Source organism: Rhinoraja longicauda, chromosome 15 (genome assembly GCF_053455715.1).
Source record: "Rhinoraja longicauda isolate Sanriku21f chromosome 15, sRhiLon1.1, whole genome shotgun sequence".
Classification (NCBI taxonomy): domain Eukaryota; kingdom Metazoa; phylum Chordata; class Chondrichthyes; order Rajiformes; family Arhynchobatidae; genus Rhinoraja; species Rhinoraja longicauda.
The window spans coordinates 45879982-45906210 of NC_135967.1; the positions used below are offsets into that span (position 1 = coordinate 45879982).

Sequence of the window (26229 nt, forward strand, 5' to 3'; positions counted from 1 at the left end):
TGAGGTGTGAGAGACTGCAAATGTTGGAATCTGAAGCAAAAACCAAACTGCTGGAGGAATTCAATGGTTCGGGCAGTGTCTGTGGAGGAGATTTGACAGACGATGTTTCAAGTCGGGACCCTGCTTCAGTCTAATGGGCAAAGACGCTGCCCGACTTACTAGTTGCTAACAACAAAAGTTAAACAAGATTTGCTGACAACTATGTAACAAATGGCTTTCACTCGTGACAATAAACTAAGCTGTATGGTGCTGTACTGTGTGTGTGTGTGCATGTGCATGTGTGTGTGTGCATGTGTGTGCATGTGCATGTGTGTGTGTGTGTGTGTGTATGTGTGTGCATGTGTGCATGTGTGTGTGCGTGTGTGTGTGTATGTGTGTGCATGTGTGCATGTGTGTGTGTGTGTGCGCGTGTCTGTGTGTGTGACAATAGACAATAGACAATAGACAATAGGTGCAGGAGTAGGCTATTCAGCCCTTCGAGCCAGCACCGCCATTCAATGCGATCATGGCTGATCACTCTCAATCAGTACCCCGTTCCTGCCTTCTCCCCATACCCCCTCACTCCGCTATCCTTAAGAGCTCTATCCAGCTCTCTCTTGAAAGCATCCAACGAACTGGCCTCCACTGCCTTCTGAGGCAGAGAATTCCACACCTTCACCACTCTCTGACTGAAAAAGTTCTTCCTCATCTCCGTTCTAAATGGCCTACCCCTTATTCTTAAACTGTGGCCCCTTGTTCTGGACTCCCCCAACATTGGGAACATGTTTCCTGCCTCTAATGTGTCCAATCCCCTAATTATCTTATATGTTTCAATAAGATCCCCCCTCATCCTTCTAAATTCCAGTGTATACAAGCCCAATCGCTCCAGCCTTTCAACATACGACAGTCCCGCCATTCCGGGAATTAACCTAGTGAACCTACGCTGCACGCCCTCCATAGCAAGAATACCCTTCCTCAAATTTGGAGACCAAAACTGCACACAGTACTCCAGGTGCGGTCTCACCAGGGCCCGGTACAACTGTAGAAGGACCTCTTTGCTCCTATACTCAACTCCTCTTGTTACGAAGGCCAACATTCCATTGGCTTTCTTCACTGCCTGCTGTACCTGCATGCTTCCTTTCATTGACTGATGCACTAGGACACCCAGATCTCGTTGAACTCCCCCTCCTCCTAACTTGACACCATTCAGATAATAATCTGCCTTTCTATTCTTACTTCCAAAGTGAATAACCTCACACTTATCTACATTAAACTGCTTCTGCCATGTATCCGCCCACTCACACAACCTGTCCAAGTCACCCTGCAGCCTTATTGCATCTTCCTCACAATTCACACTACCCCCCAGCTTAGTATCATCTGCAAATTTGCTAATGGTACTTTTAATCCCTTCGTCTAAGTCATTAATGTATATCGTAAATAGCTGGGGTCCCAGCACCGAACCTTGCGGTACCCCACTGGTCACTGCCTCCCATTCCGAAAGGGACCCATTTATCCCCACTCTTTGCTTTCTGTCTGTCAACCAATTTTCTATCCATGTCAGTACCCTACCCCCAATACCATGTGCCCTAATTTTGCCCACTAATCTCCTGTGTGGAACCTTGTCGAAGGCTTTCTGAAAGTCGAGGTACACCACATCCACTGACTCTCCCTTGTCAATTTTCCTAGTTACATCCTCAAAAAATTCCAGTAGATTTGTCAAGCATGATTTCCCCTTCGTAAATCCATGCTGACTCGGAATGATCCCGTTACTGCTATCCAAATGCTCAGCAATTTCGTCTTTTATAATTGACTCCAGCATCTTCCCCACCACTGATGTCAGACTAACTGGTCTATAATTACCCGTTTTCTCTCTCCCTCCTTTCTTAAAAAGTGGGGTAACATTTGCTATCCTCCAATCCACCGGAACTGATCCTGAATCTATAGAACATTGAAAAATGATCTCCAATGCTTCCACTATTTCTAGAGCCACCTCCTTAAGTACCCTGGGATGCAGACCATCAGGCCCTGGGGATTTATCAGCCTTCAGTCCCATCAGTCTACCCAAAACCATTTCCTGCCTAATGTGGATTTCCTTCAGTTCCTCCATCACCCTAGGTTCTCCGACCCCTAGAACATTTGGGAGATTGTGTGTATCTTCCTCAGTGAAGACAGATCCAAAGTAACGGTTTAACTCGTCTGCCATTTCTTTGTTCCCCATAATAAATTCCCCTGTTTCTGTCTTCAAGGGACCCACATTTGCCTTGACTATTTTTTTCCTCTTCACGTACCTAAAAAAACTTTTGCTATCCTCCTTTATATTATTGGCTAGTTTACCCTCGTACCTCATCTTTTCTCCCCGTATTGCCTTTTTAGTTAACTTTTGTTGCTCTTTAAAAGAGTCCCAATCCTCTGTCTTCCCACTCTTCTTTGCCATGTTATACTTCCTCTCCTTAATTTTTATGCTGTCCCTGACTTCCCTTGTCAGCCACAGGTGTCCCTTACTCCCCTTAGAGTCTTTCCGCCTCTTTGGAATAAATTGATCCTGCAACCTCTGCATTATTCCCAGGAATACCTGCCATTGCTGTTCTACCGTCTTCCCTGCTAGGGCCTCCTTCCAGTCAATTTTGGCCAACTCCTGCCTTATGCCTCTGTAATCCCCTTTGCTATACTGTAATACCGACACTTCCGATTTTCCCTTCTGCCTTTCCATTTGCAGAGTAAAACTTATCATGTTGTGATCACTGCCTCCTAATGGCTCTTTTACCTCTAGTCCCCTTATCAGATCAGGATCATTACACAACACTAAATCCAGAATTGCTTTCTCCCTGGTAGGCTCCAGTACAAGCTGTTCTAAGAATCCATCTCGAAGGCACTCTACAAACTCTCTTTCCTGGGGTCCATTTCCAACCTGATTTTCCCAGTCTACCTGCATGTTGAAATCTCCCATAACCACCGTAGCATTACATTTTTGACACGCCAATTTTATCTCCTGTGCGTGTGTGCGTGTGCGTGTGTGCGTGTGCGGTATTTGCACGTTCTCCCCATGACCACGTGGGTTTCCCCCAGGTGTTCTGGTTTCCTCCCACATTCCAAAGACGTGCAGTTTGATGGTCATACGGCGTGGAGGACAGGCCCTTCATCGGCCCAACTTGCCCACGCCGACCAAAACATGCCCCTTCTACACTAGTCCCGCCTGTCTGCGTTTGGCCCGTATCCTTCTAAACCTGTCCTGCCATTTACAGAGATTTTGGTGCAAGTCTCACAATACGAGTGAAAGGAAATCGAGAAGGAGATGGCTGGACTTGTCGGGCCAAAGGGTCGTTTTCCGCACTGTATCTCTAAACAAAACTAACTAGGTTATAAATGGCATGCTACCAGTGCAAGGAGAAGAGGTGTGGTGGACAGGCAAGTGGGGGTATGGACGGGGAATTTACGCTGATGTCCTAGAAAACTAAAGGGGAAGTGATATATAATGTGGAACACAGTAGTAAACGGATCTTATGCCAAGTATGCCTGCCCCACCCCACACACTTCCTGGTTTCAGACTTATTGCTTAAACATTGTCACAAGGTAAAGAGTCACACGGCGCGAGAACAGGCCCCTGAGCCCAACTTGCTCACGCCGACCAACATGTCCCATCTACACTCCTCCCACCCATCTATCACGCCGTTTGTCAACAATAATATTTCCTCTATGTCTGTTACTTGTTCAGATTGTGCAATTATTCTCCTTTATTCTCAGAACCAGGGGCTACACAGTCTAAGAATAAAGGGGAGGCCATTTAAAACTGAGGTGAGAAAATACTTTTTCACCCAGAGAGTTGTGAATTTGTGGAGTTCTTCTGCCACAGAAGGAAGTGGAGGCCAATTCACTGGATGAATTTAAATAGAGAGTTAGATAGAGCTTAGTTTAGAGATACAGAGCAGAAACAGATCATTCGGCCCACCGGGTCCGCGCCGACCAGTGATCCCCGCACACTAACACTATCCCACACCCACTAGGGACAATTTTTACATTTGCCCAGTCAATTAACCTACAAACCTGTACGTCTTTGGAGTGTGGGAGGAAACCGAAGATCTCGGCGAAAACCCACGCGGGTCACGGGGAGAACGTACAAACTCCGTACAGACGGAGCCCGTAGTCAGGATTGAACCCGGGTCTCCGGCACTGCATTTGCTGTAAGGCAGCAACTCTACCGCTGCGCCACCGTGCCGCCCTGCTCGAGGGACTCGCGGAATCAAGAGATATGGGGAGAAGGCATGGACAGGTTACTGATTGTGGAAGATCAGCCATGATCACAATGGATGGCAGTGCTGGCTCGAAGGGCCGAATGGCCTCCTCCTCCACCTATTTTCTATGTTTCTATGTTTAAGTGATCAATGACTTTCTGTCATAATTTTACAGGGTGCAGAATAAAGGAAGCCTTTGGTTAAAGGGGATACTCTTTAGTTGGGGGTTGTTGGTCTTTCAGATCTATTTGTCTGCAAATCCTGTGTTCACTGGGGTTGGAGTCGATAGAAAGTTTATATTCCATTAACTAACGACTGTAGACTTTAGACTCAGAGATGCAGTGCAGAAATGGACCCTTCGGTTCACCGTGTCCGCGCCGCCCAGCGATCACACCAGCGCTATCCTGCACACTCGGGACAATTTCACTACTTACTTCAAGCCGATTAATCTTCAAACCTGCACGTCCTTGGAGTGTGGGAGGAAACCGGAGCACCCGGAGAAAACCCACGCAGGTCACGGGGAGAACGTGCAAACTCCGTACAGACAGCACCCGTAGTCAGGATCGAACCCGGGTCTCTGGCGCTGTGAGGCAGCAACTCTACCGCTGCGCCACCGTGCCAACCATAAATCAATAAATATACATTGAAAGCTGCATTATCATATCATATCATATCATATCATATATATACAGCCGGAAACAGGCCTTTTCGGCCCACCAAGTCCGTGCCGCCCAGCGATCCCCGTACATTAACACTATCCTACACCCACTAGGGACAATTTTTACATTTACCCAGCCAATTAACCTACATACCTTAAAGGAAAATGCATGATTTATGCCAAAATGTTTATTACCAACTTAATGAACTTAAATCTACATCCTCTGGTTACCCTCATCCTCCTGCGCTCCAAGGAATGGACATCAATAAATTAAAAAGAAGTTTTTAAATAGTCCTTAAGGTATTAACAAAATTATTCTTGGTTAAATCGAAAAAATCAGGTCAAGTCCTCTATTTGCTATATTCTCCTGTAGAACATGAGGGGAACATAAGGACACTTTACGATACATATTCTTGAGCACGCTAGCACTCTGTGCCTTGGAGCGCAGGAGGATGAGGGGTGATCTTACAGAGGTGGACAACATCATGACCAGAGATGGGGAATCGAGAACCAGAGGATATAGACAATAGACAATAGGTGCAGGAGGAGGCCATTCGGCCCTTCGAGCCAGCACCGCCATTCAATGTGATCATGGCTGATCATTCTCAATCAGTACCCCGTTCCTGCCTTCTCCCCATACCCCCTGACTCCGCTATCCTTAAGAGCTCTATCTAGCTCTCTCTTGAATGCATTCAGAGAATTGGCCTCCACTGCCTTCTGAGGCAGAGAATTCCACAGATTCACAACTCTCTGACTGAAAAAGTTTTTCCTCATCTCAGTTCTAAATGGCCTACCCCTTATTCTTAAACTGTGGCCCCTTGTTCTGGACTCCCCCAACATTGGGAACATGTTTCCTGCCTCTAACGTGTCCAACCCCTTAATAATCTTATACGTTTCGATAAGATCCCCTCTCATCCTTCTAAATTCCAGTGTAGATATAGATTTAAGTTCATCAGTTCACGAGCTCATAAGTTCATAAGGGATAGGAGCAGTGTTAGGCTATTCGGCCCATCAAGTCTACTCTGCCATTCAGTCATGCCTGATCTATCTCTCCCTCCTAACCCCATTGTCCCGCCTTCTCTCCATAACCTCTGACATCCGTACAAATCAAAGGGTCCAAGCTAAGAGGGGAAAGATTTAATAGGAATCTGAGGGGTAATTTTTTACACTCAAAGGGTGGTGGGTGTATGGAACGAGCTGCCGGAGGAGGTAGTTGAGGCAGGGACTATCGCAACGTTTAAGAAACATTTGGACAGGTTTGAAGGGATATGGGCCAAGTTCAGGCAGATGGGACTAGTGCAGATGGGACATGTTGGCCGCTGTGGGCAAGTTGGGCTGAAGTGTTACTCGATGAAAAACATCTTGGATGTGAAGGGTTAACAGGCCAGTGGTTGGAACACTGGATGCTTGCAAAATATGGGGAAGTTAATGCAAAAACGTCATTTTCGTTCTGAATCACTATAAATTTGCAACGGGCTTATGGATTTGTTCTTTTGTGCGTGGCTGACCGAACAGAGGAGATAAGTTGAGGAGAACCAGGTGGACAAGAGTGGCTTTGGATTTATCAATCTGAACTTTTATTTCTCAGAGGGGAGAGTTGATTATTAATAAATCTCCTGGGACCAAGAATGACATTTGCAATGAGATCGAAATATTAATGTTGCACAGACGGGAAAGGGTGAAACGCAAATTACAGACCAACTGAGACCAAGTAAGTGGAGCATGCCTGTCTTTCAACGATTTCTTTGTACCTTTTAGAGTCAAGAGTGTTTTATTGTCGTGTGTCCCAGATAGAACAATGAAATTCTTATTTGCTGCAGCACAAGAGAACGTGTAAACATAGTACACTGTAAATAGTAATATATACTACACTGCCATCCGTCCATGTGCGGGAGATGATAATAATAATAATAATACATTATATTTATATAGCGCTTTTCATATACTCAAAGACGCTTTACAGGGATTTAGAGAACATAGGGAAATGAATAAATAGATAAATAAGTAAACGAACAGAGAAAGGAGACAGAAGGTGAGGTGACCTTCAGTGGTTGAAGGCAGTACTGAACAGGTGAGACTTCAGTGATGTTTTGAATGTGGTGAGTGTGGAGGAGTCTCTGACGGTTTGAGGTAGTGAGTTCCATAGGGTGGGAGCAGCGATGGAGAAAGCCCTGTCCCCCCAGGATCTGAGTTTGGTCCGGATGTGGGGGGATAGGAGATTGGCAGCAGCAGAGCGGAGGGTGCAGGTGGGAGTGTGCCTGTGGAGGAGGTCGGTCAGGTAGGATGGGGCCAGGTTATGGAGGGCTTTGTAGGTCATGAGGAGGATTTTGTACTGGATTCTCTGGGGGATGGGGAGCCAGTGGAGTTTTGTAAAGGACGGGGGTGATATGGTCACGGATCGGGGTGTGGGTGAGTAGACGGGCAGCGGAGTTTTGAATGTATTGAAGTTTACTGATGATTTTTGAGGGTGCGCCACAGAGGAGGCTGTTGCAGTAGTCCAGACGGGAGGTGATGAAGGCGTGGATGAGAGTTTCTGCAGCTGTGGAGGAGAGGGATGGACGGAGACGGGCAATGTTTTTGAGGTGGAAGAAAGCTGTCTTTGTGATGTGTTTGATGTGTTTGTCGAAGGAGAGGGTTTGATCAAAGATGATTCCAAGATTCCGGATGTGAGGTGAGGTGGATACTGGGAGACCATCAATATTGAGGATGAAGTTTTGGGTGGATTTGGTGAGCGTTTTTGGACCAATGATGATGATTTCAGATGATGGTGTGGCTTGGCGTTGTCCTGCTTGGAAAGGGGGGGTTTCACATCTCACTGTGCCCAGCAAGGATGAAGTGTCCTCTCCATTTCATGTCACCGCTGAGCCTGGGCAGGTAAATGGGAATACAAACATAGGAACATAGAAACATAGAAAATAGGTGCAGGAGGAGGCCATTTGGCCCTTCGAGCCAGCACCGCCATTCATTGTGATCATGGCTGATCATCCACAATCAGTAACCCGTTCCTGCCTTCTCCCCATACCCCTGACTCCGCTATCCTTAAGAGCTCTATCTAGCTCTCTCTTGAATGCATTCAGAGAATTGGCCTCCACTGCCTTCTGAGGCAGAGAATTCCACAGATTCACAACTCTCTGACTGGAAAAGTTTTTCCTCATCTCAGTCCTATATTTAATATCTGTCTGCCTGCTTTACCGTTAACTTGCATTGGACTAACCAGCAACCTTGTGTGTTCACAGCGCCCGTCATGTTGGCAGAGGGCTTCCTCACGAGGATCGGCTACGGTTTCGATTGGGGTGAGAGCGTGGGGCCTGACGGCCGTGCGGACTCCAGCGGGTCCCCGAAGAGCAGCAGCGGCTCCTGGGAATTGGTGTCCGGCTTTCCCGACTGCGCGGGAGACGAGGAGCCGGGCCTCAGCCCCGCAGAAGACACGGTGCATGGTGGACCCGGCAGCCCCGGCGCTCGGAAGTGCGAGCCGGTGGTCAATCACCACCGAGGGGAAGCCGTTGGGGTGAGCGGCAGGGTGCCCTCGTTCAACCGGAGGGTGTCCGAGGTGCTGGAGATACCGAGGAACTCCGCACATGCGGAGACGGAGGTAGACCTGTACCAGTCGTGGTCCACCACTTGCCAGAGCTACACGGACCTCCAGATGGTTGGGAATCACGGGATTTCCAGCACTCCCAGCAGCTTGACGACTTGCCTGGAGATTGAATGCGAGAGCTGCGATTGGCCCTCTCTGCGGATCGCCGAGACCTCGATCTGCCCGCCGGACTCCGCCTCTGGCTGCGAAGGCCTAAGATGTCCCCGCTCAGACACCTTCCATCAGGGCGACCGAAGCATCATCCTTCAGAGGGAACCCTTGTCCAACTCGGTACTGAACAACTACATGGAACAAAAGATCACCGAGCTGTACAAGCAGTACCTGGAGGATAACATGACCAAATATGCCTCCCCCACTGGCATAGTCAGCTCCCATTTCCTGATGGCCAACGTTGATCAGATTAGCCAGCAGATTTCTCTGGAGAATAACATGGAGCCCATGAAGGCCAAGGATATGGTTCTCAATTGCCTTCGCAGTATAGCTTGTGCAACATATTCCTCCGATATCTGCACTCCTATCTTGCAGATATCAGATCAACCAGCTCCAAGATTTTAAGTTTGGTTACAGCGTGGAAACAGGCCCTTCAGCCCACCAAGACCATGCCAGCCATTGAACACCCAACCATTGATTTAATGTTCAGGCAGATGAGTTGATCCTGGCATCTTGGTGTCAGAGGGTTATGGGGAGAAGGCAGGAGAATGGGGTTGATGGAGAAAGATAGATCTGCCATGATTGAATGGTGGAGTGGGCTAGATGGGCCGAATGGCCTAATTCTGCTCCTATAACATCTGAACTTAAGAATCATGTTTAGCACAGGCATGGCGGCCTGAACATTGCCCACAATTAGTTTGCCGACCATTAATTTAGGGATGGCACGGTGGCGCAGCGGTAGAGTTGCTGCCTCACAGCGCCAGAGACCTGGGTTTGATCCTGACTATGGGTGTTGTTTGTACGGAGTCTGTACGTTCTCCCCGTGACCGGGTGATCTTCTCCAGATGCTTCAATTTCCTCCCACACTCCAAAGACACACAGGCTTGTAAGTTAATTGGCTTCTGTAAATTGTAAACTGCAAATTGGCTTTGGTAAAATTGTAACTTGTCCTTAGTGTGCGGGATGGTGCTAGTGTCAGGGGGGATCGCTGGTCGACGCAGACTCGGTGGGCCGAAGGGCCTGTTTCCACACTGTATCTCTAAAGTCTAAAATCTAAAGTCACATGTACACTAGAGAATCTGTGGAATTCAACTGTTGAGTATAGGAGCAAAGAGGTCCTTCTGCACTTGTACAGGGCCCTAGTGAGACCGCACCTGGAGTACTGTGTGCAGTTTTGGTCTCCAAATTTGAGGAAGGATATTCTTGCTATTGAGGGCTCGAAGGGCCGAATGGCCTCCTCCTGCACCTATTGTCTGTTGTCTATTGTCTATTGAATTCTCTGCCACAGAAGACAGTAGAGGCCAATTCACTGGACGAATTTAAAAGAGAGTTAGATAGAGCTCTCGGGGCTAGCGGAATCAAGGGATATGGGGAGAAGGCAGGCACGGGTTACTGATTGTGGATGATCAGCCATGATCACAATGAATGGCGGTGCTGGCTCGAAGGGCCAAATGGCCTCCTCCTGCACCTATTTTCCATGTTTCTATGTTTCTATGATATCCCACTTCCTACACATTAAAGGCAATTGACAGAGGCCAATTAAGCTGCGAACCCACACGTCTTTGGGATGTGAGAGGAAACTGGAGCACCTGAACAAAACCCACGAGGTCACAGGGAGAACCTGCTAACTCCACACAGCCAGCACCCAAGATCTGGATCGAAACCCTGGTCGCTGGCGCTGTGAGGCAGCAGCTCTACCCACTGCACCACCGTGCCGTACAAATGGCTGATGAAAAGGACTGGAAACTGACTGTTTTTTAAAATTAGTTTTGATGTCTGTCAGATCTGACAACCAAGATGTGAATGATCGGCCCAAATCAGTACAATGACTTTCAAGACTGCTAAAGTAACATTGAACACATGTGTCCTGTCTGTCTCTTAGCAAGATTCAAGAGCGTTTAATTGTTATATGTACTGTAAACGGAACAATTTAATTCTTACTTGCAGCAGCGTAAAATAACTGCGATCTCTGTACTCAAAACGGATTAATCAAAAGGAATGTTCAATAAATTAAAACATTAAACGACAACAAAAAAAAACAAGGGTTTAAACCTGAGCTGCTTAATCCGTTGGTACAAGAAAATTAATTGGTGGATTGAAAGTTACAGCATGGAAACCAGACCTTTGGCCCACCGACCCCTCCCATTCCCCCACTGACCTTTCTGTCCTGGGCCTCCTCCATTGTCAGAGTGAGGCCCAGTGCAAATTGGAGGAACAGCACCTCGTATTTCGCTTGGGCAGCTCACACCCCAGCGGTATGAACGTTGACTTCCCTAACTTCAAGTAGCCCTTGCTTTCCCCCTCTCTCTCTCCATCCCTCCCCCTTCCCAGTTCTCCGACCAGTCTGACCGTCTCCGACTACATTTTATCTCCGTTTGCTTTGTTGTTCCATTCTCCCAGCTAACAATGGTCTATTCTACATTTTCCTTGATCTCCATTCCCTTTGCCCTGCTTTCACACCTTGCTCTTCCTTAGCTATGTATCCCCCTCTCTCCTGACACCAGAAGGTTCTTGGCATGAAACGTCGCCCATTCCTTCTCTCCAGCGATGCCGCCTGACCCGTTGAGTTACTCCAGCATTTTGAGTCTATCTATGGTTTAAATCTGCCTTCCGACATATTGAGTCTACACTGACCATCAATCACCAGTTCACACTTGTTTCTATGTTATCCCACTTTCTCATCCACGCCCTACACACTAAGGGCAATTTACAGAGGGCTGATTAACCCGCAAACCCGTACGTCTTTGGGATGTGGGAGGAAACCGGAGCACCCGGAGGAAACCCTGGGAGAACGTGCAAACTCCACACAGACAGCAGCCGAGGTCAGGATCGAACCCAGGTTTCTGGCGCTGTGAGGCAGCGACTCTACCAGTTCGCCAGAATGGAACCCTTGAGTCAGTCCGCTACTATTTACACAAAGTGCTGGAGCAACTCAGCAGGTCAGGCAGCATCCGTGTAGGGGAAGGGCAAAGTTTAACGGACATGTGCAAAGCAATTTTTTTTGTACAGAGGACGGGTGGGGCCCTGGAACGTGCTGCCAGGAGTGGTTGTGGAGGCAGATGCCATAATGGTGTTTAAGGGGCTTTTAGATAGGCAACATGGATATGCAGGAATATGGATTATGTGCAGGCAGATAAGAGTGTGTCATGGCATCTTGATCAGTACAGACTCTATGGGCCGAAGGGCCTGTACCCATGCGGTACTGCTATGTTTATCAAGCTCTCAGAGTTTACCTACATTTTACAGAGAAGCTTCAATCTTTCGATATCACGGCCCGTTTGCATTTTAAATCCCACACCATTTGGGCGGCATGGTGGCGCAGCGGTAGAGTTACTGCCTCACAGCGCCAGAGACCCGGGTTCGATCCTGACTACGGGCGCTGTCTGTACAGAGTTTGTACGTTCTCCCCGTGACCTGCGTGGGTTTAATCGTGGCTGAAGGTAAATATTATTTATGTTAGGGAGAAACATAGAAACGTAGAAAATAGGTGCAGGAGGAGGCCATTTGGCCCTTCGAGCCAGCACCACCATGGCCAATCAATCAATCAATCAATCAATCAATCAATCAATCAATCAATCCATCCATCCATCCATCCATCCATCCATCCATCCATCCATCCATCCATCCATCCATCCATCCATCCATCCATCCATCCATCCATCCATCCATCCATCCATCCATCCATCCATCCATCCATCCATCCATCCATCCATCAATCAATCAATCAATCAATCAATCAATCAATCAATCAATTATTTTATTCATTCGTTCTATTTTCTGTAATCTGATGATGGCTGTGTTTCCTATTTTATTCCCCCCATACTCCAAAGAGTTGGTTAGTTGGCTGTGGTAAAAAATTTACACGTTAATTGGCTATGGTAAAAATTGTAAAATTGGCCCCAATTTTGTGTTAGTATTAGGGTGCGGGGATCACTGGTCGGTCTCGGGCTCGGTGGGCCAAAGGGACGGTTTCCCCACTCAGGTGAAAAACCCATCATTCACTTTATAGATTGACCTTTTATTACTTTTATTAATCCTCGCGCAATGCAATTGTCTTGCACTTTTGTAAAATAGGTTCACTTTCCGGCAAGCGCCATGAAATATATCACAAAGGCAGGAGATGAAAGGAACCAGGTTAATGGTGCATTTCAAGTCAAAGTGGCTCCAAGCTTTTCCATCAGTCAATGAGATCATGGCTGGTCTAAATGGTTTGCATCCTGACATTCTATCTCACTGTCCGGCACGGTGGCGCAGCGGTAGAGTTGCTGCCTTACATCTCTTGCAGCGCCAGAAACCCGGGTTCGATCCTGACTACGGGTGTTGTCTGTACAGAGTTTGTACGTTCTCCCCATGACCCGTGTGGGTTTTCTCTGAGATCTTCGGTTTCCTCCCACACCCCAAAGACGTACAGGTCTGTAGGTTAATTGGCTTGGTATAAATGTAAATTGTCCCTAGTGTGTAGGATAGTGTTAGTGTGCGGGGATCGCTGGTCGATGTGGACTTGGTGGGCGGAAGGTGCTATTTCCGCGCTGTATGTCCAAACTAAACTAACTAGACACAGACTGCTGGAGTAACTCAGCAGGTCGGGCAGCATCTCTGGAGAATAAAACATAGAAACATAGAAACATAGAAAATAGGTGCAGGAGTAGGCCATTCGGCCCTTCGAGCCTGCACCGCCATTCAATATGATCACGGCTGATCATCCAGCTCAGTAACCTGTACCTGCCTTCTCTCCATACCCCCTGATTCCTTTAGCAAAAAGGGCCACATCTAACTCCCTCTTAAATATAGCCAATGAACTGGCCTCAACTACCTTCTGTGGCAGAGAATTCCACAGACTCACCACTCTCTGTGTGAAGAAATGTTTTCTCATCTCGGTCCTAAAAGACTTCCCCCTTATCCTTAAGCTGTGACCCCAGGTTCTGGACTCCCCCAACATCGGGAACAATCTTCCCGCATCTAGCCTCTCCAACCCCTTAAGAATTTTATATGTTTCTATAAGATCCCCCCTCAGTCTTCTAAATTCCAGCGAGTACAAGCCCAGTCTATCCAGTCTTTCTTCATATGAAAGTCCCGCCATCCCAGGGATCAATCTAGTGAACCTTCTCTGTACTCCCTCTAAGGCAAGAACGTCTTTCCTCAGATTAGGAGACCAAAACTGCACACAATACTCCAGGTGCGGTCTCACCAATGCTCTGCACAAGTGCAGCAGAACCTCCCTGCTCCTATACTCAAATCCTCTTGCTATGAATGCCAACATACCATTCGCTTTCTTCACTGCCTGCTGCACCTGCACGCTTGCTTTCAATGACTGGTGCACCATGACACCCAGGTCACGTTGCATCTCCCCTTCTCCTAATCGTTCACCATTCAGGTAATACTCTGCTTTCCTGTTCTTGCCGCCAAAGTGGATAACCTCACAGTTATCCCCATAAAGGACGGTTGGGGTTTGCATCAGGACCCTCCTTCAGACTCGCGTGTCGGGCCGCGACCCTTCTTCAGATTGGCTTGGTGTCAATGTAAAATTGTCCCTAGTGTGTGTAGAATAGTGTTAGTGTGCGGGGATCGCTGGTCGGCGCAGTCTTGGTGGGCCGAAGGGCCTGTTTCCGCACTGTATCTTTAAACTAAACTAGACACTGAGCTGATGGATTGAGCCTTTTTCTAAAAAATTGCAGCTCAATGGGGTTATTTTGTCCGTTGAAAGGAATTAGTCTGAATAACTGTGTCTCTTTTGAGGTGGGTGGGGCAATGTAAACGCCACGCGCAGATACATCGCGGCACACCAGATCAGACACACAAGGGAGGTTTCTGCAGTCCTGTGGTTGCACCTGCCTCCCTGTACTTGTACACTGCTCCCATCCACCTCTCTGTTGCTCAGGTTTCAATAGCCATTAGCAACTCACGCGAATGTTTTGACTGCAGAGGATGAGCTATTAATCCACTGATGGTCACCTAGAACAGAGTGTACAGAAAATCTCTCACCGCCTAAAAAACAAAGAGACTGCAAGTTTATTGACGGTCAGATGAAGGGGTCATATTTAACAGGGACTATCTTGCACCTGGATCTCTCTGCTGTTTCAAGGATATTTTAGATTTTTTTTTTAGATTTAGAGATACAGCGCGGAAACAGGCCCTTCGGCCCACCGGGTCCGCGCCGCCCAGCGATCCCCGCACACTAACACTATCCTACACCCACTAGGGCCAATTTTTACATTTGTCCAGCCAATTAACCTAAATACCTGTACGTCTTTGGAGTGTGGATGGAAACCGAAGATCTCGGAGAAAACCCACGCAGGTCACGGGGAGAACGTACAAACTCCGTACAGACGGCGCCCGTAGTCGGGATCGAACCCGGGGCTCCGGCGCTGCATTCGCTGTAAGGCAGCAACTCTACCGCTGCGCCACCGTGCCGCCATGTCGTGGTTATGTTACCTTCCAAAGCTGACTCCAGATTAAGGCACAAAGTGCTGGATTAACCCGGTGGGCCGAAGGGCCTGTTTCCGCACTGTATCTCGAAACTACACTAAGCTAGATGAAAATTGAGCTCCCCAATTTTCGGTAACATCTCCCTCTATCCCGTCACTTCTTCCTGCATCTACACCCCGTCCCATCTTCATTCTGGTGTGCACCCATTTCTCCCACTGTCCCGGCCCTCTTGGTCAATAGAATTGGCCATTTCTGAAGAAGGGTCTTGACCCGACACGTGAGACTGAAGAAGGGTCTTGACCCGACACGTGAGACTGAAGAAGGGTCTCGACCGACATGTGAGTCTGAAGAAGGGTCTTGACCCGACACGTGAGTCTGAAGAGGGTGCTGAAGCAAAGCTCACCCATCCTTTTTGGGTTAGGTAACGCTGCCTGACTTGCTGAATTACTCCAGCGCTTTGTGCCCATTTAGTTTAGTTTGGAGATACAGCGCGGAAATAGTCACTTCGGCCCACCGAGTCCACACCGACCAGCGATCCCCGTACACTAACACTATCCCACACTCACTGGGGACAATTTTACATTTACACCGAGCCAATTAACCTACAAACCTGTACACCTTTGGAGTGTGGGAGGAAACCGACAATCTCGGAGAAAACCCACGCGTGTCATAGACAATAGACAATAGACAATAGGTGCAGGAGGAGGCCATTCGGCCCTTCGAGCCAGTACCGCCATTCAATGTGATCATGGCTGATCATTCTCAATCAGTACCCCGTTCCTGCCTTCTCCCCATATCCCCTGACTCCGCTATCCTTAAGAGCTCTATCTAGCTCTCTCTTAAATGCATTCAGAGAATTGGCCTCCACTGCCTTCTGAGGCAGAGAATTCCACAGATTCACAACTCTCTGACTGAAAAAGTTTTTCCTCATCTCAGTTCTAAATGGCCCACCCCTTATTCTTAAACTGTGGCCCTTTGTTCTGGACTCCCCCAACATTGGGAACATGTTTCCTGCATCTAACCCCTTAATAATCTTATACGTTTCGATAAGATCTCCTCTCATCCTTCTAAATTCCAGTGTATACAAGCCTAGTCGCTCCAGTCTTTCAACATATGATAGTCCCGCCATTCCAGGAATTAACCTAGTAAACCTACGCTGCACGCCCTCAATAGCAAGAATATCCTTCCTCAAATTTGGAGACCAAAACTGCACACAGTACTCCAGGTGCGGTCTCACTAGGGCCCTGTACAACTGCACACAGTACTCCAGGTGCAGTCTCACTGGGGCCCTGTACAACTGCACACAGTACTCCAGGTGCGGTCTCACTAGGGCCCTGTACAACTGCACACAGTACTCCAGGTGCGGTCTCACTAGGGCCCTGTACAACTGCACACAGTACTCCAGGTGCGGTCTCACTAGGGCCCTGTACAACTGCACACAGTACTCCAGGTGCGGTCTCACTAGGGCCCTGTACAAGTGCACACAGTACTCCAGGTGCGGTCCCGCTAGGGCCCTGTACAACTGCACACAGTACTCCAGGTGCGGTCTCACTAGGGCCCTGTACAACTGCACACAGTACTCCAGGTGCGGTCTCACTAGGGCCCTGTACAACTGCACACAGTACTCCAGGTGCGGTCTCACTAGGGCCCTGTACAACTGCACACAGTACTCCAGGTGCGGTCTCACTAGGGTCATGGTGAGAACGTACAAACTCTGTACAGACAGCACCCGTAGTCGGGATCGAACCCGGGTCCCTGGCGCTGTGAGGCAGCAACTCTACCGCTGCGCCACCGCGCCGGTATATATTTATGTGCTAAATAATTACAATATTGATCTTACAAGTTAGTGATTGTGTAGACTTTGCCCTCACAGTTCAGATAATCCGAATGATTCAATGAGCTCCATTTTTATATCAATATTTATAAACTTTTATCTTTTAATGTTTCAAAACAATTTAGTATCACTATCCGAGCAAAAAATTTGTCCCAAGAATATCATTACAGTTTTCACTGCGATTAATTAATGGAGGCAGTGTCGAGCATTATTGACTTGCTATTTTATTAAAGTGATTTATCACAGCTGATGGGAAGGGGAGTGGGTGATTTTAACTTCTACATTGGTCTGATTATGTCTGATCATCCTGTCATAAAAACACATACAAGGGCTGAGTGGCACGGTGGCGCAGCGGTAGAGTCGCTGACTTACAGCGTCGGAGACCCGGGTTCCATCCTGACGATGGGTACAGTCTGTATCGAGTTTGTACCTTCTCCCCGTGACCCGCGTGGGTTTTTTTCCAGGTGTTCTGTGTTTCCTCCCACACTCCAAAGGCGTGCAGGTTTTTTTAGGTTAATTGTCTTGGTGTAAATGTAAAATTGTCCCTAGTGTGCGTAGGATAGTGTAAGTGTCGGTGTGGACTTGGTGGGCCGAAGGGCCTGCTTCTGCACTGTGTCTCTAAACTGAACTGTACTGCATTGTTAGCGTAGACAGTCAGAACTTGATCCAAGCTGGCCGAGCGTGAAGATCAGAAGCAGCCTTCTGTGGTACAGAGCGGTGGAGAACAACAGGTTAATTCCCGGAATGGTGGGACTGTCGTAGGTTGAAAGACTGGAGCGACTAGGCTTGTATACACTGGAATTTAGAAGGATGAGAGGGGATCTTATCGAAACGTATAAGATTATTAAGGGGTTGGACACGTTAGAGGCAGGAAACATGTTCCCAATGTTGGGGGAATCCAGAACAAGGGGCCACAGTTTAAGAATAAGGGGTAGGCCATTTAGAACGGAGATGAGGAAAAACTTTTTCAGTCAGAGAGTTCTGCATCTGTGGAATTCTCTGCCTCAGAAGGCAGTGGAGGCCAATTCTCTGAATGCATTCAAGAGAGAGCTAGATTGAGCTCTTAAGGATAGCGGAGTCAGGGGGTATGGGGAGAAGGCAGGAACGGGGTACTGATTGAGAATGATCAGCCATGATCACATTAAATGGCGGTGCTGGCTCGAAGGGCCGAATGGCCTCCTCCTGCACCTATTGTCTATTGTCTATTGTCTAACAACCAACAACTTTGCTTGGCTAGGCCGGCCTTGCAATGCCACAAGGATAACGGCCTTCAAGGAAATGAGGAGGAGTTTCTTCCGTCAGAGGGTGATGAATCCACGGCAGTCATTGCCACAGAAGGCTGTCGAGGCCAAGTCAATGGATACTTTTAAGGCGGTGGTTAATAGAATCTCGGTTAGTGCGGGTGTCAGGGGTTGCGGGTCAGAAGGCAGGAGAAGGGCGATCCTGACTACGGGCGCCGTCTGTACGGAGTTTGTACGTTCTCCCCGTGACCTGCGTGGGTTTTCTTCGAGTTCTTACGGTTTCCTCCCACACTCCAAAGACGTACAGGTATGTAGGTTAATTGACTGGGCAAATGTAAACATTGTCCCTAGTGTGTGTAGGATAGTGTTAATGTGCGGGGATCGCTGGGCGGCATTTATTCGTGCACTCCAGAGTCACTGCCTGACCTGCTGAGTTACTCCAGCACTTTGTGCCTTTTTGTGTACTAACCAGCATCTGCAGTTCTTTGTTTCTTGAGTTTAGTTCAGTTTAGTTTATTGTCACATGTTCCGCGGTACAGTGAAAAGACTTTTGTTGCGTGCCATCCAGTCAGCGTAAAGACAGTACATGACTACAATCGAGATGGATTCTACCTATAGACATGTGACGTTTCAGGTCAGGACCCTTCTTCGGTCTCGACCTGAAATGTCACCTTTCATCTTCTCCAGAGGAACCTTCTCTAGAGTTCATGACTTCATTGATAGTTGATAGCACTTCCCTGTCTTTAGAGTCTTAGAGACACAGAGTGAAACAGCGTGGAAACAGGCCCTTTGGCCCAACTTGCCCACAACGTCCAACATGTCCCAGCTACACTGGTCCCACCTTCCCACGTTTGGTCCATATCCCTCCAAACCTGTCCTATCCATGCACCTGTCTAACGTTGGGATAGTCCCTGCCACAACTACCTCTTCTGGCAGCTTGTTCCATACACCCACCACCCTTTGTGTAAAAAAATTACCCCTCAGATTCCTATTAAATCTTTTCCCCTTCACCTTAAACCTATGCCCACTGGTTCTCGATTCACCTGCTCTGGGCAAGAGACTCATCTACCCGATCTATTCTTCTCATGATTTTATACACCTCTATAAGATCACCCCTCTTCCTCCTGCTGTCTTTTCGTACATATAAAACATATAACATTCTTAAGCGATTGGACAGGATAGATGCAGGAAAAATGTGCCCCATGCTGGGGAAGTCCAGAACCAGGGGTTACAGTTTTAGAATAAGGAGTAGGCCTTTTAGGACTGAGATGAGGAAAAACTTTTTCACCCAGAGAGTTGTGAATCTCTGGAATTCCTTGCCACAGAAGGCAGTGGAGGCCGATTCACTGGATGTTTTCAAGAGAGAGTTAGATTTAGCTCTTAGGGCTAACGGAATCAAGGGATATGGGGAAAATGCAGGAACGGGGTACTGATTTCGGATGATCAGACATGATCATATTGAATGGCGGTGCTGGCTCGAAGGGCCGGATGGCCTACTCCTGCACCTGTTTTCTATGTTTCGATGTTTCTTCACTTTCAAAGATAGACACAGAAATGCTGAAGTAACAGCGGGGCAGGGCAGCATCTCTGGATAGAAGGAATGGGTGAGGTTTCGGGTCGAGACCCTTCTTTAGACCATGTTGTTTCAGTTATGTTGTGATCACTGTTTTCTCTGAAGAGAAACAGTCACCATAGACCAACCTCCGCACTTAGACAATAGACAATAGACAATAGACAATAGACAATAGGTGCAGGAGTAGGCCATTCGGCCCTTCGAGCCAGCACCGCCATTCAATGTGATCATGGCTGATCATTCTCAATCAGTACCCCGTTCCTGCCTTCTCCCCATACCCCCTGACTCCGCTATCCTTATCTAGCTCTCTCTTGAATGCATTCAGAGAATTGGCCTCTGAAGCAGAGAATTCCACATTGGTTCTGAGGCAGAGAATTCCACAGATTCACAACTCTCTGACTGAAAAAGTTTTTCCTCATCTCAGTTCTAAATGGCCTACCCCTTATTCTTAAACTGTGGCCCCTTGTTCTGGACTCCCCCAACATTGGGAACATGTTTCCTGCCTCTAACGTGTCCAACCCCTTAATAATCTTATATGTTTCGATAAGATCCCCTCTCATCCTTCTAAATTCACTTGGTTGATGCGAAGTCGTCAGTGACTAAATTGGGTATACTGATTGGTCTACTCCTGTACCTATTTTCTATGTTTCTCTGCGGGTTTTTTTCCACTTAAGTTTTTATTGATTTTTCACAGAGATATATACAAAACAGTACAACACCATCAACATAAATAACATTTAAAAAACACCCCAAAATGTTTTTTAAAAAAATTAGAAAACACAATTTTTTTAGAATCATTAGAAAACCTATTTTAGAATTGGTAGAAAACTTATTTTAAATTATTTTTAAAAAAAAATAATAATTAGAAAACATATTAAAAAAAATATTAAACAAAATATTAAACATTATTGAAAATATTAGAATAATTAGAAAAATTAATTAAAAATTATTAGAAAAAAGATTTTAAATTATTTAAAAAAATTAGAATAATTAGAAATGTTAGAATAATTAAAAATATTTGAATAATAAAATATGGTACACTTACCAAATAAAATTTAAAAAAAGTACCAATGATTGGTTTTCTGGAGATATTTCAATATTCGCACAAACATACCATCTCGTTCTATGTTCTATTGGAAGTTCAATCTTCCAATATCTAGCTAGGCATTTATCCAGTTGGTATTCTCTTGTTTTTTAAAAATTAAACAAAACCACAGGATACGAAACAGAAAAGCTCAATTTCAGTGCAGTCGTTCACTCTCTATCAGCGGCCGAACCTTGATTTCTGCCGTGGCTAAACACGGCACAAAGATACACCCTGCATTGATTGACCTTATTCGTATCGACCAGTGTTACAATTCCCAAATGATCTCGGATGAATACAACAAATTGAATTGCCACTTGATCTTTATCAAGGAGCAGTGATTACTTGTTGAATAAAAGTGTCTTCAGCCTTGGAGATTAACCGCAGCAAGGCCAAACCTCAGCCCACACCACTGGACAAATGAGACCTTGGCACAAACTTCACAATTAAATAACTGAAGGCCGTGGCCCAATGCAGCTTCCTCTAACAAAAGCTGACTCGATGAGAACACCAAGGACACACAGGCAACACTAAACAAACTGAATGTGCACTCGTTTAAAACAAGTGTTGAAAAATAGAGAGACAATAGTCAATGGACAATAGGTGCAGGAGTAGGCCGTTCGGCCTTTCGAGCCAGCACCACCATTCAATGTGATCATGGCTGATCATTCTCAATCAGTACCCCGTTCCTGCCTTCTCCCCATACCCCCTGACTCCGCTATCCTTAAGAGCTCTATCTAGCTCTCTCTTGAATGCATTCAGAGAATTGGCCTCCACTGCCTTCTGAGGCAGAGAATTCCACAGATTCACAACTCTCTGACTGAAAAAGTTTTTCCTCATCTCCGTTCTAAATGGCCTACCCCTTATTCTTAAACTGTGGCCCCTGGTTCTGGACTCCCCCAACATTGGGAACATGTTTCCTGCCTCTAATGTGTCCAGCCCCTTAATAATCTTATTTGTTACAATAAGATCCCCTCTCATCCTTCTAAATTCCAGCGTGTACAAGCCTAGTCGCTCCAGTCTTTCAACATATGACAGTCCCGCCATTCCGGGAATTAACGTAGTAAACCTACGCTGCACGCCCTCAATAGCAAGAATATCCTTCCTCAAATTTGTCTGCCCTGTGACAATTGACACACAACTCCTGAACGACTGTCTGAATCTAATGTAGGCACAAAAAGCCAGAGTAACTCAGCGGGACAGGCAGCATCTGTGCAGAGAAGGAATAGGTGACTTTCGGGTCGAGACCCTTCTTCAGACCTAATGAGAATGATCAGCCATGATCACATTGAATGGCGGTGCTGGCTCGAAGGGCCGAATGGCCTCCTCCTGCACCTATTGTCTATTGTCTATTGTCTATTGTCTAATCTGAGCTACTGTCTTACTCCATCAGTGACCCTCGGACTGCCTTTGATCAGACTTTACTGGCTTTACCTTGCACTAAACGTTATTCTTCCAAGATGGCTCCCAATTCAGGCCACTATTTGCACGCTAGCCACAGAGGCAGATCTACAAACACATATTACAATCGCTCCACACTCTTAAAACTCTACTCCTACAGCAACATTTCTTACTCCTGCTATGATCTTCTTAATCTCCTCCATGATCGGACTTTACTGGCTATACCTTGCACTAAATGTTATGCGCTGTTTCTGTGCTGTGGGAGAGTATGGGACCAGAGGGCACAGCCTTAGAATTAAAGGACATTCTTTTAGGAAGGAGATGAGGAGGAATTTCTTTAGTCAGAGGGTGGTGAATCTGTAGAATTCATTGCCACAGCAGGCAGTGGAAGCCAAGTCAATGGATATTTTTAAGGCAGAGGTAGATAGATTCTTGATTAGTACGGGTGTCAGAGGTTATGGGGAGAAGGCAGGAGAATGGGGTTAGGAGGGAGAGATAGATCAGCCATGACTGAATGGCGGAGTAGACTTGATGGGCCGAGTGGCCTAATTCTACTCCTATCACTTACGATCTAACCCCATTCTCCTGCCTTTTCCCATAACCCCTGACACCCGGTCTAATGAAGAATCTGTCAATCTCAGCCTTAAAAATATCCACTGACTTGGCCTCCACAGCCTTCTGTGGCAAAGAATGCCACAGATTCACCACCCTCTGACTAAAGAAATTCCTCCCCATCTCCTTCCTAAAAGAATGTCCTTTAATTCTAAGGCTGTGCCCTCTGGTCCGAGAGTCTCCCACCGGTGGAAACATCCTCTCCACATCCACTTCATCCAAGCCATTAATTATTCGGTAAGTTTCAACGAAGTCGCCCCTTGTGCTTTTAATCTTTAAAGGAGATGTGCGAGATGGGTGGGAAGGCAAGACCCTTCTTCTTTCTCTTACCGCTCCTTGCTCTTGTGTCCACCGTCGCCAGCTCCCTCCGTCCTCCTCTCCGGTTTAGTTTAGTTTAGAGGTACAGCGCGGAAACAGGCCCTTCGGCCCACCGAGTCCGTGCCGACCAGCGAACCCCGCACACTAACACTGCCCTACCCACACTAGGGGCAGTTTACCATTTTACCAAAGCCAATTAACCTACAAACCTGCACGTCTTTGGAGTGTGGGAGGAAACCGAAGATCTCGGAGAAAACCCCACGCAGGTCACGGGGAGAACGTACAAACTCCGTACAGACGAGCACCCCTAGTTCTGGATCGAACCCGTGCCCCTGGCGCTGTGAGGCAGCAACTCTACCACTGCGCCACCGAGCCGGGTCTCTGGCCCTTGGGAGGGGGCAAGCTCGATGGCTCCTTCTTCAGGCTGGGTCCCGCCAGCCCGTCTTCCATCTCGGGCAGACGCAAAACGCTGGAGTAACTCGGCGGGTCAGGCAGCATCCATCTCGGGAGAGAAGGAATGGGTGACGTTTCGGGTCGAGACCCTTCTTCAGGCTCAAGAAGGGTCTCGATCCGAAACGTCACCCATTCCTTCTCTCCCGAGATGCTGCCTGTCCCGCTGAGTTACTCCACCATTTTGCGTCTCCCTTCGATTTAAACCAGCATCTGCAGTTTTTTTCCTACACTCTTTCATCTTATAAAGTTTCAGTGAGTTAATTGCTTGTGAGTTTAAAGCCTCTGTCCACAAGGCAAGAATACTAACCTTATTAGCTTATCGTATTACCTTAAACAAATGTAAACTCTCAACTTTTTTGCAGCCTTTGAAATATTTTTATTTATTTCGTAGGTTCTCTTGTCTTTTTCTTTCCAAAGTCGTCTCACTCAGTCCTACATTAAACCTTTCCCTGCCATACTCCTGCCAAGCCAGCCTTTGTACTCCAGAAACTTATGACTGTTCTCATGAAGATGGTGGAAATGTCCAAGCCTTGTGGTGAGAGGGGCAAAGTCTGAAGGAGACTCAAGGATTTGCAGATGCTGGAATCATAGAGTGATACAGTGTGGAAACAGGCCCTTCGGCCCAACTTGCCCACACCGGCCAACAATGTCCCAGCTACACTAGTCATGGAGTGATACAGTGTGGAAACAGGCCCATCGGCCCAACTTGCCCACACCGGCCAACAATATCCCAGCTACACTAGACCCACCTACCTGCATTTGGCCCATATCCCCCAAACCTGTCCTATCCATGTACCCATGCAATAGACTTGCAATAGTCCCAGTCTCAGCCACCCCCTGCAGCAGCTTGTTCCATACACCTATCACCCTTTGTGCGAAAAAGTTACCCCTCAGATTCTTATTAAATCTTTCCTCCCTCACCTGAAACCTATGTCCTCTGGTTCTCGATTCACCTACTCAGGGCAAGGGATTCTGTGTGTCTACCCGATCTATTCCTCTCATGATTTTATACACCTCGATAAGATCCCCCCTCATCCTCCTGCGCTCCAAGGAATAGAGTCCCAGCCTTATTCAACCTCTCCCTGGAGCTCATGCTCTTGAGTCCTGGCAACATCCTTGTAAATCTTCCCAGCAATCCTGAGGGAAAAAAACACAAAGTGCTGGAGTAACTCAACGGGGTCAGGCAGCATTTCTGGAGAACTTGGATAGGTGATGTTTCGGCTCAGGACCTTTCTTCAGTCTCCTTAAAGTTTAAGGTGATGTGTGTGAGGCAGTTTTCTCTCACACAGAGATTGGTATACACCTGAAACTCACGGTGGTGTGGAGGCAGATACGACAGTTGCATTTAGGAGACCTTTACATTGGCCCATGGATATGCAGAGAGTGGTTTGATGTGGACCATGTGCAGACAGGGGCTAGTTTAAATTGGCATCATGTTCGGCACAGACTGAAGGTTAATCAGGGTTGCCAACTGTCCCATATTAGCTGGGACATCTGGTATTTTGGGCTAAATTGGTTTGTTCCGTACCGGGACCGCCCTTGTCCTGTATTAGGACGGCGCTGTAGGCCCGGACACTGTAGGCATGGACACTGTAGGCCAGGACACTGTAGCCCGGACACTGTAGGCCCGGACACTGTAGGCCGGGACACTGTAGGCCGGGACACTGTAGGCCCGGACACTGTAGGCCTGGACACTACAGGCCCGGACACTGTAGGCCAGGACACTGTAGCCCGGACACTGCATGCCCGGACACTGCAGGCCCGGACACTGTAGGCCAGGACACTGTAGGCCTGGACACTGTAGGCCCGGACACTGTAGCCCAGACACTGTAGGCCCGGAGAGTGTAGGCCCGGACACTGCATGCCTGGACACTGTAGGCCTGGACACTGTAGGCCCCGACACTGTAGGCCTGGACACTGTAGGCCCGGACACTGTAGGCCCGGACACTGTAGGCCCGGACACTGTATGCCCGGACACAGTAGGCCCGGACACTGTAGGCCTGGACACTGTAGGCCCGGACACTGTAGGCCCGGACAGTGTAGGCCCGGACACTACATGCCTGGACACTGTAGGCCCGGACACTGTAGGCCTGGACACTGTAGGCCAGGACACTGTAGGCCCGGATACTGTAGGCCCGGACACTGTAGGCCCGGACACTGTAGCCCGGGGGCCGTTGTAGTCCTGGACAGTAAAGGCCCGGGCTCTACTTAATGGAGGTTGCATAGCAACCCGCCTCTCAGCCCGGGCGGCCGCCATTGGTGGAGCGGGAGCACGTGGCCGCTGGCTGGGTGAGGTCACGTGGGGCGTAGGGCGGTGATGTCACCTTGTCCCTGATTTGGGAGTGAGGAAGTTGGCAACCCAAAGGTACACACAAAATGCTGGAGTAACTCAGTGGGACAGGCAGCATCTCTGGAGAGAAGGAATGCGGCCTGTCCCGCTTAGTTACTCCAGCATTTTGTGTCTATCTTCGATTTAAACCAGCATCTGCAGTTCCTTCCTACACATTGCGGACTGACAGGCCTGTTTCTGTGCTGTACAGTTCCATGTTCTTCTCCCTGTAATGTTTAATGAAAGATAAGCTTAATTCTTGATTTACTCAGAGAGGCACTGAGGTAATTTCTACATTATTCTATGTTTTGTGTCGTTTGCACACTTTGAAGTTAAATTCATTA

At 47.6% G+C, this 26229-nt stretch overlaps 1 protein-coding gene across 1 annotated transcript; it reads left to right on the top strand.

Annotated features, from left to right (window-relative positions):
* Nucleotides 1-6385: 6385 nt before the first annotated feature.
* LOC144600442 (TLR adapter interacting with SLC15A4 on the lysosome-like) lies at nt 6386-10610 on the top strand. The gene is made up of 2 exons (XM_078412042.1): nt 6386-6577; nt 8103-10610. Exon 2 carries the CDS (start codon nt 8111-8113, stop codon nt 9017-9019), a length of 909 nt encoding a protein of 302 aa, XP_078268168.1. The 5' UTR covers nt 6386-6577; nt 8103-8110; the 3' UTR covers nt 9020-10610.
* Nucleotides 10611-26229: the final 15619 nt, after the last annotated feature.